The 16,643-nt window shown below is 46.8% G+C and overlaps 1 protein-coding gene across 2 annotated transcripts in view; it reads left to right on the top strand.

Annotated features, from left to right (window-relative positions):
• Positions 1-15,231, top strand: part of CASQ2 (calsequestrin 2) — a 48,051-nt gene extending 32,820 nt beyond the window's left edge. The window contains exons 7-11 of one of the 2 annotated variants that reach the window (XM_075000556.1): positions 1,125-1,170; positions 3,655-3,709; positions 4,965-5,065; positions 6,299-6,373; positions 11,340-15,231. In XM_075000556.1, the coding sequence (XP_074856657.1) occupies positions 1,125-1,170; positions 3,655-3,709; positions 4,965-5,065; positions 6,299-6,373; positions 11,340-11,549 (487 nt within the window). In that variant the 3' untranslated portion in view covers positions 11,550-15,231. Of the gene's footprint in view, positions 1-1,124; positions 1,171-3,654; positions 3,710-4,964; positions 5,066-6,298; positions 6,374-11,059; positions 11,313-11,339 lie in introns of those variants that run through there. The other variant, XM_075000557.1, reaches the window with a different exon arrangement.
• Positions 15,232-16,643: the final 1,412 nt, after the last annotated feature.

Here is a 16,643-nt window from a genome sequence, read left to right as displayed (position 1 = left end):
AAGCACAAATAATTTTCTTGGCCCTTTGTGGTTGCCTAGTGCAGCCCCAGCTGCCTGAGCCCTATGCCAGCCTCCAGAGCTGCCCACACCAGCTGCCCACCCACCTGAGACCTGAGCTGCCAGAGCCACCAGCCTGAGCCCCACACCACTGGGGCCAGCCACCCACTCACCTGCCAGCTGTCCACCTGGCTGCCTGAGCCCCACACTGCCGGGACCAGCTGCCCACTCAGCATCCCGAGCTGCCTGAGCCCCACGCTACTGGGCAGCCACCCGAGCCCTGTGCTGCCAGGGCCAGCCACCTGAGCCCCATGAGTCCTGCAAGCTGGCCAGCCGCCCGAGCCCTGCAAGCCCCTCCCCTGTCCTCCCACAAAGCCAGGCACCCCTAGCCTCCCATCTAACCCCATCCTCCTCCTCCTCCCAACCCACACACTCTCATTTGCAGAAGGCAGCCAGCTCCATGTGGGTCTGCGCTGGGTCACCCACGTACAATGGCAGTGGCTGAGACCTGGAAGCAAAGGCCAGAGCTTTCTTCAGGTCGGGGGGGAACAATGAGGGGGATGGGTCACTTCATGCCCTCCCCTGCAATTTCTTTGCGCCTCCCCAGGGTGGCACACCCCACCCCCACCCCCCAGTTTGGGAAATCATGCCTTAGAGTGAGGCAGCCAGCAGGTCTGGGTCTGTCACACTCCATGGGGAGCAAATATTTAAAACTCTGGCATAGAGGCAGACTGGTAATAGGGTATAATTTTTTCCACAGCCAGAGTAATTAAGCAGCGGAACAATTTGGCAAAGGGTCACGAGGGAATCTCCATCACTGACTAGCTTTAAATCGAGACTAGATTGTTTTCTGAAAGATCTGCTCTAGGAATTATTCGGGGGAAATTTTATGGCCTGTGGTATATAGGAAGTCAGGCGAGGTGATGACGCCAGTGCCTTGTGGGCTTGACATCTATCAATCTATGAAATGGGAGCAGAGTTTGAGCCTTCTGTCCATACCCATGCGTGCCCGACGGAGGTGAACCCCCTACTGGCAGGTACGTGTTTCTTGATGGCTTTTTCCATTCACACCAGCAATATGAATAACCTGCTTTCATCTTAAGAGAACGTGCCTTTGCTCTTTCCAGAGCCACCCTGCGGAAGCTGCGTCCAGAAGACATGTTTGAGACCTGGGTAAGCACACGAGTGAGGGAAGCCTTCAGTTCCCTGGAATCTTTGAATGAAAAACAAATCTGCTCTGGCTACTGAATTGCTACAGAAAAGGTCCAAGCAGCGATGATTAGAGATCAGCATTGTTTCCCAAAACAAAGGCTCTGGGGAAGATAATGCTTCACAGACACACTGGGTGATCATGTAGCAGGGAAAGCTTTGTCCGTAGCTTCCAAAATGTACACTAAATCCCACACATAAGTGCTTTGCTGTGCAGGGACAGACTGCTGAATTGGGGACTGGATCGGGGAAATGATGTTGAAACAATTCAAAACATAATAACCATAACAATTCATCTACACACGTAAACTGGCCAGATGTCACTCTGAGTCAAGGTCTAAAGACGCAATTTCTCATCACTTTAAATAATTGCTTCTTGGAACAGCTGGTTCTACAGAAGAGGAGAAGATGTTCTCTGTTTGGGGTTAAGTACCCACTGTATTTGGTTCAAGGTGCATTAAAAGCCAACGAGGAGCTCCAGTTGGGTCCTGCATGCTGACAAATTCTCTTCAATATTATTCATGAATGGTAGTTCCACACCTGGCTCTTTATAGGCACTGAAGACAGTTGGTTCTCCAAAGACCGCAGGGCCAACATTTTCAACAAGAGATAACCTGGGCTTGATTTTCAAAAGGACTGATTGCAGGATTGGTCCTAGAGACATCCAAGAAAGAGATGATACAAATCTTTAATTCTGAGTCTTTTAGGGTTTCTGTCATGTTGGACCCAGGGTTTTCATGTATCTTTTAAATATGGGTTTGATAGACTGGGTGAAATCCTGGCTCCAGCGAAGTTAATGGTTGTTTTGTGTTGCTGTTGATGTCAATGGGATCAGGACTTCACCCATAGGGATTTTGATTTACTATTAAATCATTATTCCCGATATTAAATACAATATAATCTTGAAGAACGCATGGATTGTCAGGGGTGGAAAGCGTGATAAACACAATGTTAAAATACAGTGAAACAAGAGGAGAAGGAGGTAAAGGAGATTTTTAATGCACGAGATCAAGGCCCAGATTCTGATCTAAAGTGGTCCAGGTGCAAATTCAGGAGACCCACATTGATGTCACCGGAGTTAATACAGGTTGACATGAGTGTAGCTCAGATCAGAACCGAGTCCTATTTGTCTAATGAGAGGCAGACTTTTAGTTAGCTAGTTAGTTAGTTAGTCTGTTGTGCAATGATCCTGCTGGCAAATGTCAAGGAAGATCAAAACTGCAGGCAACACAATCTGTTGTTTGATTTCTGTAGCAAATCTGCCCTACGTGTCTCTGTGAAAATAGGGCTCCCCAAAGAAGCTCAGGCAGGTCCTGCACCTGCTATTGTTTTTAGAGCTAATGTTTTCCACTTTGTCTTTTAGCTTGTTTTGTTGTTGTTGTTTGTAGCTTTTGATAGTGATTTTGTCACCTCTGGGCTCAAAGGGGAAAAGAAATTAGCATTTAGATGGGAATTTTTTCTTGCATTAAAATCAATTGAAATGGAAACTGGGATTGGCAGAGGATGAAGAAACTGAGACTTTCGCATGGGATAATTCTGAGACAATTTTCATAACAGGTGCACAATATGCAGCCTTTGCCAATGTCATTAGCCAATCCCTACTTGCTGTCCCCCTCTCCCTCCACCCCACCCTGCAGCTTTCATGGAGAAAATCACCCAAGCGCCTCACATCAGCCTCATGTCAATCTACCAGCTCTCACAAAGGCACCCATCTGAGCCCCATCACCTCTCACCTGCTTCATCTGAGCCCTCTCACTCCTCACAGAGACACCCTCCACCCAACCTCACACTGTTCATCCCTTATAGCCATTTCACCTACTTCACTTCTATTACTGGGAGACGAGGGACACCAGCTGATGCCACTGGCGTCGCTCACCAGCCTGGAAGGGGCCTGTCTGAGGGAGGTGGGGCACAGCAGGGAAGCATTTTTGGAGCATTCAGGCTCTAACTGGTGTGGAAAGACCCAGTACTCATCCGGCTGTCCTTCTGCAGCATCCCATGGGGCATTAGGCCTTCTACGGGAGCAAGGCCTCTCCACCCTGGGCGGCTTCACAGGACCAGCCTTTCTCCCTTCTCTCAGCAACTGTGTGCAAGCCCTGTAAGGTGCACTCTTCCTCCTCCTCTCCCCCTTCAACTCTATCTGTTGGCATGGTGGTCTCCTCCTCAGCTATCACTGCAGCTCCCCTCCAATGCTGAATATTAATCTGCAGTGACCCCCGTCAGATTCCTCCTTGTGGTGTCCATCACCGACACATCCCAGCCCCCTGCAGCATCACAGTGTGGCTCAGTCTCAGCCGCCCTTCACAGTGTCCCTCACCCAGGTACTTCTCACAAGACCCAATTTTACCTCACCCCCCAACAGCAACCCCTGCTCGAGCTTCCCCGCCACCACTCCGTGCCCCCTCCTCCTCTCTCCTGGCCAGTCAGTAACAGCTTGCTTCTCCACAGGAAGATGACCTGGATGGAATCCACATTGTGGCCTTTGCTGAAGAAGATGACCCAGGTAGGAGGCCCTTCTCCCCCACCCCATGCATGACTTCCGTCTCTCCCCACATCTGGCTGGAAATCTGCTGTAGTAAAGATCAGCTTTAACTGGCATTATGGCCTCCTGGTCTGAGCCTCACACACAGGCCCTCTTCTCAGCTCCAAGGACTTACAGCTCCTCTTGCTAGTTGTTTTCCTGCTGGACTCCTCCCTCCCAGCCCCAGAGTTTGTGTGTTAAAACAAATTCCACCCCTTGGAGGCACTTTCTCCCTTCCCACCCTGGATGGAGTACCCCATTCTGATTCTAAAGGCAGGTCTCTCCTCCTTTCACTGGAAGCGTCCCCCACAAGAGTGTGTCTGTTGCTTTGTGGTTCATTCACACCACCTTACAAAGAAAAAATAGTCTGACAGCTGGCAAACCTGTCAGACCAGCTCTGCAGAGCCTGCTTCGAGCAAGCAGCAAGAATCCCATACGCAAGCCGGGAGAAGGGAGACAGGCCTTACAGGGATCAAGAACCAGGATGCTTGTGTGAACTTTTAGCCAAGGAATAAGAATAGCCTCCACAATTGTACCAGTTAGGATTAAATTGCCAGGTTTACCAGCCCTCATCCTCCAGGGCTTAAATTAGTCATCAGCTGGGGTCGGGAAGAAATGTACCTCTCTCTCCAGTCAGCCTGACACAAATAGGAGATTCATGAGGGGCTTACATCTCCCTCAGAAGCATTTGACTCTGGTAGTTGTTGGAGATAAAACAATTTTCTGCATGAGATATTAGATTTTTTCATATGGCAGTCCCTAGAGTCCCTGTGTGCAGGCAGGACACAATTCAGGACCCTTAGGTCCTTGTTCCAGCTTTGACACTGACTTGCTGGGTGATTTCTTTAAAGTGACTTAGTGATTTAGGAGCATGAGTCAATGGGATCTGTGATGGTAAATCACTCAGACATTAGTGAAAATCCCACCTGCCACTCACTATGTGCCTCAGTTTTCCCCATCTGTAAAATGGGGATTATGCTACTGCCTGACTTCATGGAAGGATTACTAGGTTTAGTTAATATTTCGTTCATTTTTATATCCTTGGATGAAAGGTGCTAGTGAAGAGCAAAGCATTGTCATGTCATAGCCGTCCTCATAACAAATGGAGATTCACCAGAAGCTTGTTAAATGAAAAAGAGACCTGCATGCCGTCCTTCACCTGGACATTGCAACAACTCTCGAGGCTGTATTGGGGTGCCTGGCCGAGAGATTTAGTGGGTCACATCTGTCATTGCAGATGGCTTTGAGTTCTTGGAGATTCTGAAACAAGTTGCCAAGGAGAACACCAACAATCCTGACCTAAGCATTGTGTGGATTGACCCTGATGACTTTCCTCTGGTGAGTGGTAGAGGATCATTTCCCCTCCTTGGATGGTGTGTGTGTGTGTGTGTGTGTGTATGTGTGTGTGTGTGTGCGTGCATACACACTCCTCATACCAAAGCACTCGCACACAGAATGCAATGGAAGAGAAGAGATGGGGGAAGTTGAAACATAGTGACACAGACATGGCAAATTGGGAATGATCCAGCTGGATTCACTGCTCAGTCAAATCTGCATGGCAGTGGCAGGGGCTCCTCCTCACTCCACACTCCAAGTGCAGAAAGTGAAGCCCTGCAGAAACTTAAAAACACCTTACCTGTAAACAGGCTTTACCTTAAAACTTCCCTGGGTCACAGATTCCCTGGCTCTGGGGCTAGTTGCAGCCACCACTGAGTGAAAAAAGACCCTGCCTCAAGAAGACACACTCAGATATCTTCCTATGGGGGTACCCCAAGCTTTTAATCCTCCTTCACGAGAAAGCTTGTACAGAAAAACCTGAAATCAGTAGATGACAATTTGGTCTGAGGCACAGACTCTTCTTAGGCCACAGAAATCAAATCAGTTGCTTACAACAGTGATTTATTCACAAAACAAGAGAAAAATAAACCCTGGGTTGCATTCAGAGAAAAATATTTCCCTGGGATTCAGCTTCAAAGTTACAGGGGAAAATTTTCAAGTCAAACAATAACACAAAACAGAGGAAAACAGCTGCCAACAACAAAACAAGGTACCAAGCCAACAGACCCATCCAAATTTAAAATAATCAGAAGCCTGAACACGTCTAACTATACATTTCCCTAGTACTTACACCACTATGGCTGAGTTTGTGATGGGCAGGATATTTTTGATTTTTATTCCAATTGCCTGGAAGCCATCTCCCCACTGGGTCTTTTCTCCGTATCACAGAGAAAAAAAAGCCCTGGAAACTGCAATTGTTCTCAGTTTAAACAAAGCCACTTCACTCCCATTGGTTCACCTGGGATTCAGGTTACCTCAGGAAGATCAACCCCTTCCCTGCACTCATTCATGACAGCAATGCTATAGAAGAAACTGATCTGGTGTTTCCCCCATTTAATGGATGCTGTTGAAATGACCCACAGGTGAGCATTTTACACTGCCACCCTGTCTGATTTCCAGGCCCAGACTGATTTCTGGATGGCTTGTACTCCCATAGTTACCTGGGTTAATATGAAGTTTTTGTTGCTTAAACACCTTTGTCTGAACGTTGCTTTCTTTTTCTCACTGCTGCAGCTCATCACCTATTGGGAGAAAACTTTCAAGATTGACTTATTCAAGCCACAGATCGGGGTGGTAAATGTCACAGATGTGAGTATCACAAATACCGCGAATCCAGTAGCCATAGACTCAGGGATGCTGAGAAGAACAGACAAAAGGGCTGACAGATTCTTTGGGCCCTGGGCAAGGGGCAGGGAGCAGTTCCATGCTCCTGCAAGGGGCGGGGCCTTGGGTGGAAGGGACAGGGCCGAAACAGCCAGTTCTCATTACTGCCCAGATCACACCGCACTCCCAGCCAGCCCTCAGCACTCCCAGGTGCACACTGCCCAGGACTCTGGTGGCAATTTAAAGGTTCTGCACCTCTGGCCATTGCCACGGTAGCAGCAGCAGCTGGAAGCTCCAGGCCCTTTTGAATTACCAGGCCCTTGGGCAGTTACTCTCTTTCCCCCAAGCCCCTCTGTCAGTGGGCTTAAGACCAGAACATGGGGCACAATCCTGGCCCCGGCGAAATCAAGAGCAGTTTTGCCACTGACTCCAGTGGGCCTAGATGTTTGCTCCCGGGGAACGCAGCAAACACAAAGCCACAGAATTTACCTTTGAATCAGGATTTTCAACACCTCAGCGTTCAGGAATGTTCCGGTCCAGGGTTTCAGTTTGGGTGCAGTTCTGCTGCTGAGTCACATGTAGCCTACCTCTGGCTACAGACTGTTCCCCAGCACTTTATCCGCTTCGATTTTAAATAACTCAGACATTCATCACTTCCCCTAGAGCCTTCCCGAGTCACTCACTCCCAGTAGGGTCTGATTTGCATGGAATTCCACAGGTCAGAACAGAGCAGCAAAAGGCAGTGTTAGGGGCCAAAAGCACAAAAGGGAAGTTGCAGCTGTGGCAAAACCAGAAGGGCACAGGTTGACTGTGTAAGGAACGATGGTAAGTAGCAGAGATGGGTGAGCAGCCGTACAGATTAAAAATGCAGGAAAGAACCAGAAGGCTGCAATCTAAATGGACAATGGTTGGAGTTCTATGGGAAGAACACTGTATATCAGGGCTTCCCCTAGGTTTCTCCCCCCCACTGTGACAGCGCTGTCTTCAGAGGCATGAGACTCTGATCCAAGCTGCCAGTGGCTGTCTATTGGTCTTCACACCGGTGAAGCAGATGAAGGTGAATACGCTGGTGATGTACCAAGACCACAGCACTGGGTTTGACGCAGAGTGAGCAGAACTTTGTTCTCTCACAATCACCCATCTGACAATGGATGCAGAGCGAGCCAGCTTTGTTCTCCCATAATCACCCATCTGACAACAACCACCCTATCCTATTCTCTCGGCGGTATTTTTAATGGAATTTAACTAAGCCTCACTCCCCTCCGCCCCACCTTACGCAAACTGTGCGTGCAGCTGTGCCTCCCCAAGGGCACACCTCCTGAGAGCTAAAATCAAAGGGCCTTTTCTAGTGACACCACCATTTGATCACAAAAACAGCAGGCTCCTGCGTGGCTCCAGCAGCAGTGGAGAAGAGGAGGAGCAAAGGCATAATCCTTCTCCATGCCTGGGGCAGGGAAGCCTTTGACCTATTAATTCAACAGATAAACCTAACACATTTCACATTTCTGCCCCACGAAAGCTCATCACCTAATAAATTATTTTGTTAGTCTTTAAAGTGCTACTGGACAGCTTTTTTGTTTTCATAGTATATAGACTAGCATGGCTAGCTCTCTGTTACTGACAAATTTCACTGTGGCTTGCAGCCATCCCAGCACACAAGGGACAGAGCCCTGGCTTCACCCTGCCCAGAAACACAGTCTGGGCCTCTAGTACAGCCAGCATGACTAGGCAGCCACCCCTGTTTCATGTCCCGCAGTGACAAGCACCTTGGTGAGCCACAGGCACAATGTGGGGGGAGCGCTGGTCCCCTTTGAATGACCAGACTCTGGTGCAATTGCCCCTTTGCCTCTCCCCGTCCGTGGGCCTGATCCCAGCACACCCACGCGCACGATCTGGGGAGCGTAATTCAGCTCTTACTTTGTCTGTCTGTTTGACAGCCACCCTAAGACAAAAGCTGAGCAGCCCCGTCCTAGGGCACTTCACAAGTGCACAGAATTTTCCTCCCAGGTTGGCAACAATTTCTAAGACGTGCCATTGCGTTGCCATGGAGAGTGCAAAGCATCTCAAAACACCTCGTTGCTCAGAGGCACTGGATCCTCTCAACTCCTTTGGCCTTGGGTGACTCAGACTTTGCTATTGTGCTACCCGCCCGGGTTCTGAGAGCAGTAAATCTAGCCATTAACATGCTATTGTTTCCATTGTGTGTTTGTACCAGGCTTGTGCGTGACTAATGTCAGGTTACAAATGCCCTGTGCATTGACAGACAGTTTAGGGACCCAGTCCTGCCTCGCTTGTCTGACCTCCCCTGGGGCCTGAGGGGTGCTGAATGAGAGAATTTGTCGGATGATGGGAGGTCAATATGCTCTAGCACATTATCAGCACTTCCGCTGCTTACCCGGCTCTTAGAAGACATTTAGGGGGTAAATTAGAGCTAAATAAGAGCAGAGAACACTGAGAGCCAGGGCTGGTGGTTGTCAGCAAACTTTATGGGACCACAGGAAACTTGGCCTCACCCATGATAAGTGGTCACCCGGCTAATTAAAATCACCCCGGATTATGGAGTTTGGCGGGCAAGGGAGTTCCAGATGAGAGAGGTTCAACCTGTACCATAACGAAAACAGCCAGGAGAAGAAAATGCATGTGATGAAATGGCAAAACAATGGAGAAAAAAAACAACCCATTATTCCTCATTCTGACATAATGTGGAGATTATCTAAGAACAGGTAACGCAATTCCCAGATTTACAGGCTGGTTTTGGTAGGTGGATTCTATGAAATACAACCTTTCATACCCATTAAAAAGGAGCTGTCTGGATACACAGCAGCTTGGGACTCAGAATTCCCTCTACTAAAAATATTCATAGCATGGAGCCTGGGTTTAATGACCCATTTTGTGTTTGAAATTGTGTTAGTAAGACATCTGAATGGTAATTTGACCTCAGAGGAGAGTCGAGAGGGACTTCAAAGGACCATGACAATTTATACCAGCTGAGGATCCCACCCAGAGGGGTCTATTCCTGGCGCTGCTGCCTCCTTCCTCTGTGACATTGAGCAATTCAGTTCACCCATCAGTTTCCTCTTCTGTACAACAGGGATAATGAAATCCAGGCACATCATAAGGACACTACGCAATTTCATTTGCTCTGATTTGACAGATGCTAGGAAACCTGTGGAAGAAGGGGCTCACAGAAGGGCAAACTGGAGGTACTGTATTATTAAATCACTGCAGGCCTGTTCCCACTCCCACGCTAATCAGTGGGAAAGGTGGAAATGTAGAAAAACAGCATAGTCGGGCCAGAAGTTATTAAGCAGCTGTACAATTTACCAGACATGGCTGATTTATGATTATTTATATTGCTACTCTTCTGTCCCAAGTGGCCAGTCATAGTTTGAGACCTTTCATGTATTGCACATGGAACCAGGAATTGGTGATGGCATCTGCTCTTTTCTGAGTGCAGCCCTGTTTATTTACGAAGAATGGACAAAGCCCTGTTTCTTTGAACACAGGAGGAATCAAATAGCAGGAGACAGTTTCTTTGTTCACTGTTCCAAGGCTGCCTTTCCAGTTAATACTCATATCCAAAAGGCCTCCTTCTTAGCTTTCGCTCAGGGGCATGCTACTGTGCTACCAGCTGATGTCTGTATGTCTTTCTTTCCACATTTCTGTCTCCGTCTTCTGCTGTTGTCTTTCTGCACCATCCACCCACAGGCCTGGGTTACACCAGGCATTTGTGTCAGGATAGTTATCGCTCTTGGGGGTGTGAAGAATCCACACCCCAGAGAGAGGTGTCTGTATCTACTTAGCCCCGCATGCAAATAATGCTAAGTGGTAGCCTAGCCTCTCAGAGAGATGGGATACCTACAATGACAGGGGAATCCCTGCTGTCAGCATACGTAGTATCCACACTGAAATGCTGTCATGGAGCTGCTGTAGTGTTTTAATTGTAGACAAGCGTACACACATGCAAAAACAGCTTTATGGAGCTCTCCACTCACAAAGTCCAAATCACTGAGTGAGCTCGCATACCTGCCTTTGTCTTACATGGGGCTCTTGAGCTGTCTCTCAGCTGCCATAAAGAAGGGGTGGAGGACCTATCAGTTTAGATGAGGTTTAATTCAAGTCAGTGAATAATATTACAGCTTACAGGCTGAGAGCTTGTCTACTCTTACAACACTGCAGCTGAGCCACTGTCATGCTTCAGGATAGACAAGCATGGCTAGATTTTTTTACACCCCTGGCTGACGTAGTTAAACCAACCTAATTTTCCAGTGTGGACCAGGCATAAACAAACAAAATGGTGGAGGGGGAGCAGAGAAAACCAAAAGCACAGAGAGATGAAGTCTTATATAAGATCACCGTAACAAGCAGTCCTGTAGCACCTTAGAGACCAGCAAATGTATTAGGTCATGAGCTTTTGTAAGTAAAACTCACTTACTCAAATGAATAGAAAGAAAAAAAAGAAGAAGAGAAGTAGAATCCAGGGTTTATATAGCAGGGGAGGGGAGTGTGAAAGGAAGCAGCAAAAAAGAGTTACCTGTCACTGGTAGGACCAGTTAATGAACCAAATCAAGTAGGACGTGTCCCAAATACCATGTATATTGACAAACTGCCATCTAAACTGGTCCAGTAATGGGAAAAGTTTAATAAAAATGCACGCTATTATCTGACCAGCGCCTAACAGGTCGGCATAGCTACAGTAAATGGATTTGTCGCACCCATGAGTGATGTAGCTGGGACGACCTCAATTTTAAGTGAAGCCCAGGCCTCAGTGAACCACATTGAATCCCCCTGTTAGACAGTGGGAGAAGCTAATCCTGTTTGACACATGAAGTAATCCCATGACACCCAGCTAGGAGAATGAGCTAATGCCATCCCCTCCTTGGAGAAGTGAACCAGCCCTTGGTAGGCCAGGACATGCTCTGACCACTTGCTGTGGCATCTGCTCCTTCAGGCAGACAGTGTTTGGATGGAAATCGTGGATGATGACGACCTGCCCACGGCTGAAGAGCTGGAAGACTGGATAGAGGATGTGCTCTCTGGGAAGATAAACACTGAAGATGATGACAACAATGACAATGATGACGACGACGAAGATGAAGACGATGACGATGACGACGACGATGATGATGACAGTGATGACAACGATGATGACGATGATTAGATTTGACTCTGTACAGTTTATTTTCTGGACAGTGACCTGTTTTCACTTGGGGCATGTTGCTGTGTCTCAGAAACGGCTGTCCCTCCTGCTAGGACTTTCAAAGACTGTTTTCAGTGGTCACTGAGCACTTATCTCCTCTGTCCAGCTCATCCTGCCTGCGCCTGACATGACAAAAAAAAAACCTCATTGTGGCTGGGTTTCGGTGGTTCTGAATGCCCACAGTTCTCAGCAAAATCAACAACAGCTGCAGATGTTCAGCACTGCTGAAAAATACGTCCCCACAACGCACACAACCGAAATCTGTGGGGAATTTCCCCTGAAGTTTTTATGATTTACTACTGGGTAATGGGCAGATGGCCTTTCTCCAAGCCACCAAAGAGAGTTTGTAACTTATTTATATGTCCATGCTACTTGGCTTCTTATATATTAAGACCTAGTCTCATTGTAAGACACAAGAGAGGCCACGAAGGAATACTGACCATCTTATGAACAAAACATCCATCACAGCGGCTCAGCTAAACAGCACAGCAAAGACCACAATATCCCACAAAGCATGCTTTGGGGGTCTGGTGCTACATCGCAAATGACATCATAAACACCGTGTTATTTTTTTAAGGTTGGTAATTAAAAAATCTCAATTATCCATGTAATGAAAGACTATTCCCTTCATGCAGACCTGTGCAAAGCAACTGCAACCAACCACGCAAAACCTGCCTAGATTGGCATGTCACTGCAGGCTCCAAACTCAGGCAAGGTCGCTGACTGGTTAGAAATACAGGTGGGTCAGAACGAGAACATCTGGCCCAAAGTTCCAATGTTCAGATCCAAATCAGAACCCAAACCCTGAGGGTCATACCAAGTGGGCTGAAGTGGAACACGGATTCCTGACCCCAGAGCTTTCAGATTATCCAGCTCTGAACTCTGCTGCTCTGATGCAGCTGTGTGATGAGTGGAACCAGAACCTCATATATGAGCTGTCTGAATTTTGGGGAAGTTTGCATCTACATTTGGATTTGAACTCTCTGGGTTAGACCCATCTCTGCTTTTAAGAAATGTGGCTGATGTAAGATGTATGTACCTGGAAATTACATAAGTGGATACACAATCCCACAACTGGAAAGTGAAAGAATCGTTCCTAGTAAGCCAACCTAAATCCCTCCCATTCCATATGGCTATACAACCTCCAAGTCCTCTGAACCTTATTCCTGCATAGCACCTTTTTCCAGTGTCTACTCACCTTCACTAGACAAGCTCATTGGCTTGATAATGTCGGTGTGGCAGTCATCAGTGAAACGATCAAATTATCTGGTTTTTAAGAAGTCATAACTGGGTTTGAAAGTTATACTTCACCTAAGTGTTCCCCTATATCTTGGTGCTGAGGGTGTAGCGTCTTTTGGCTGCAAACTTTAAAGACCAACAGAGATTAGTTTGCAGTCAAATAGTCACTCATGATAGGGATCATACTTGATCCTGGAGCAGGCAGGGAGGAATCCACATGTAAACCATCTTGGTATCTTTAGGTGTCATGGGTTTCCTGCGACTTTCAATTGTTCTGCTTTATTGGGTTTTATGATAGTGCAACAGATGGACAATTTGAGGACATGCTAAGCCTTAGGAATTAATCCTCAAAAATTAATTCTCAAATTGTCTTGCCGCGTTAGCTTAGCTAGCATCTGTTTCTTCTGTCAAAAGCCAGGTCTACATTAGGGGACAATGTCAAGCTAAGGTATGCAACTCCAGCTATGTGAATAGCATAGCTGGAGTTGATGTACCTCAGACAGAATTACCATAGCACCTCCACTGGGGGGGTAGATGGGGGCAACTGGAGGAACTCTCCCATTGATTTCCCTTATGCTTCTCACTCTGGTGGAGTACTGTCGTCGATGAGAGAGCAATCGGCAATCAATTTAGCACCTTTACTAGACCTGCTAAATCGAGCCCTGGGGGTATCAATCCCTGCAGATAAGGCCTTACTAGAGATACAGGGCCTTCTCATCTTGGTTATACTGGGCAAGTCAGGAGTAACTACTGAAGTCAGTGAAATTAAGACTGATGTAAAACTGGTTGCGTTGAGATGAGAATCAGGACTCACTGGGTCACTGTATTAATGTGAATTAGTCCACCAAGAACTAAGGTTTATGCTTTGATAACTGCCTGTGTTTAAGTGAACTGCAAAGCAAAATTTTATAGCAATCTCTCTATTTTCATATAGCAGCCCTTTCCTGCTTCTGTCGGCAAGGTTTAAACTATGTGTCTTGTGGGGACATGGCGGGAGGGCTTTTCAATGCATTTACATTTGGAACACCAAGCCCTCACGTCCACTTCGATTTTAGAAGACTTGGTAACATCTTTGGAGGACCTGAAGGGTGTCATCACTCTATGTTGTGCTGCAGGCTGGGTGTCTCCTGCTTTCTTACTGCTACCTGGTGAGGAAGTGCACAGTTTCACCTGTTTCCCAGTGGTTGAGATAAGGAAGAAATCCCAGATTTGTCTACAACCACCAGTGATGGTCTTATGCTTCAGGCTCTCCAAAGTTCAGCTCCAGATCTTCCAGCACAGAGAGGGATGTAAGGACCTGAGATGCTTGATATAAAGAACACATAGGATATTATGTATATGTTTATATATATATATTTAAGTTTGAGGCCATCTTTATGCAAGAAAGAATAAAGCTACCATTTTTCAGTTTCTCTTCTCAGTTCACTGCTAAGGGACAGGTCCTGCTGACATTACGCATGCAGGAAGACTACCTCTTTTGCCTTCAACGCGGGGCTACTCATGTGGGTAAAGCAAGTAGGATTTCACCCTTTCTGGCTAATCAGAAGGGTCTGCCATGCACAGCACTAGCCACAGCTTCCGTGGCTTTTATAACACATATTTTAGTTATTTATACAATTTCCTAATCTGTTTGTCTCGCTGAAATTATTACTCATTTTCAGGAACTATTTGAGTGATCCCAGCCACGGTGAATGTTTCTTAGATTGGCCTGAGCTGGCTCATAGAAGGCTACTTCCAACATTAATAGACACTGAAACAGACACAGAGTTGTAATCTGAAATATAATTAATTTCTGTTAATTTAAAGAGTAAACAAATCACTTATTTTACCCCCTTGCCAGTAATTGGCACTAATGGGACATCCCGAAATGCTCACTAGCTCTCTGCATGCCTCTTCTCAGTGCCTTTCCTGCCTTAAGGACTTGGCTACGTTATGTATATTTGCATCGCTAGCTACACTGGTGCAAATCTTTCCCACAGATGCACTGTGACAGTGTAAAATGGGGTGAGCTGCATTTGTGCGAGCCACACCCATTTTGAGTTTTGCTCTGGTACAGCTGTCTTGGTAACACTACATTGATGCAAAAAGACCTTTTAAAGCATTGGGCAATATTGCTTTTGGGGAAAGGGGCACTGAGAACATGGGTATGGTCCAGGCAGAACTCAGTGGCTGGTATTGTAGCCTGTGCAGTGGGGTTTCAGGGCTTCGAAAATGAGACTATTAAGCTTTTCCTTGCATTGTACAATAAAAGGTTAAATGTGAAACAGTCATCCCAGCAGTCTGTGAAGTTGCTTTGGGTCCCCCTCATTCTTCAAATGTACCATTCTCTGGTTCTCATCATCCAGAGATCTGGGATCTTTTTAATTTTTCCTTTCAATTAAAAAGCTATGTATGTTTCTCTTGAGGTTTTTGCTTTTTTGAAAAATAAGTGCATGCCTAAGGACGGGGAAAGGAAGGCAGTCCTTGCAATGACAAAAGCAGGAGGCAAGTGTCAGAGGAGTAGCCGTGTTAGTCTATATCCACACAAATAAGAACTCCTGTGGCACCTTATAGACTAACAGATTTTTTGGAGCATAAGCAGTTGTGGGCAAAGGCCCGCTTCATCAGATGCATGTGAGACAGGCAGAAGGGACAGCTTGTTCAAATGCCTTTATCCATGCATCTGGAAGGTTCCAAATGCTCAGTAGTTTTCTGTTGCATAAGAACAGCCACACTGGGTCAGACCAAAGGTCCATCCAGCCCAGTAGCCTGTCTGCCGACAGTAGCCAGTACCAGGTGCCCCAGAGGGGGTGGACTGAACAATGATCAAGTGATTTGTCTCCTGTCATCCATCTCCAGCCTCTGACAATCAGAGGCCAGGGACACCATTCCCATGCCTGGCTAATAGCCTTTTATGGATCTAACCTCCATGAATTTATCTTGCTCTTTCTTAAATTCTGTTATAGTCCTAGCCTTCACAGTCTCCTCTGGCAAGGAGTTCCACAGGTTGCTTTTCAGTACCTTGTCTGCTGATTTTACAGAATGAGGCAGTATCTTTTGCGGGGTAGGGGAAGGGGGGGATCAGCATGTTATTGTGTTCTGTGCTGTGATTGGTGGGGTATTGAAGTACTCCATGCCGCGATTGGTGGGATGTTCTATGCAGCAATTGGAGGACCATAGTCTCTTGGCTCCTCTATGACAGTGTTTCTCAACCTTTTTTATAAAGTACTCACTCCTTAAAATAAATTATAAGTACCCCCCCGACTTCTCTAGGAGTACGTGTACCACCAGCTGAGAAACACGGTCCTGAGATCTTGAAACAAGTGCCATTCAACCTTTCTAGATTATGGTACCCTTTTCAAGAGTCAGATTTGTTTTGCACACCACCAAATTACACCTCACTTAAAAACTACTTAGTTAACAAAAACAGCCAAAAATATCAGTCGATCACAGATCCACAGTTCTAGCTACACCAATTGCATAGCTAAAAATTGACATATCTGAGCTCAGCTAACTTGCCCATCTGTACAGGGGAAGGTCGATGGGAGAAACTCACAAGGAGTACGAGGTCGACTGTGACCCCTGAGAGCTCGATTTTTTGCATCCAGACTCGGTGTGCAAACTTGAACCCTGGAGTGGGTCAACCTTCCATGGTAGTATGTATGTATCCTTAGTAGTTTAAGACTCAGTAGCCCTCTGGGTGTGCAGAGGTCCACTTCCAGGGAAGGTATGTCTGTCCCTTCTCTACATCTGGATAAAATACTCTAGACACCTTTGCAGATTTCCCTGCCAGGGATGTACTGCTCAGCCAATCGCATAAGCTGTCAGGGTATGTGG

Source organism: Carettochelys insculpta, chromosome 1 (assembly GCF_033958435.1).
Source record: "Carettochelys insculpta isolate YL-2023 chromosome 1, ASM3395843v1, whole genome shotgun sequence".
Classification (NCBI taxonomy): domain Eukaryota; kingdom Metazoa; phylum Chordata; order Testudines; family Carettochelyidae; genus Carettochelys; species Carettochelys insculpta.
This window is presented reverse-complemented; position numbering and strand designations above follow the sequence as displayed.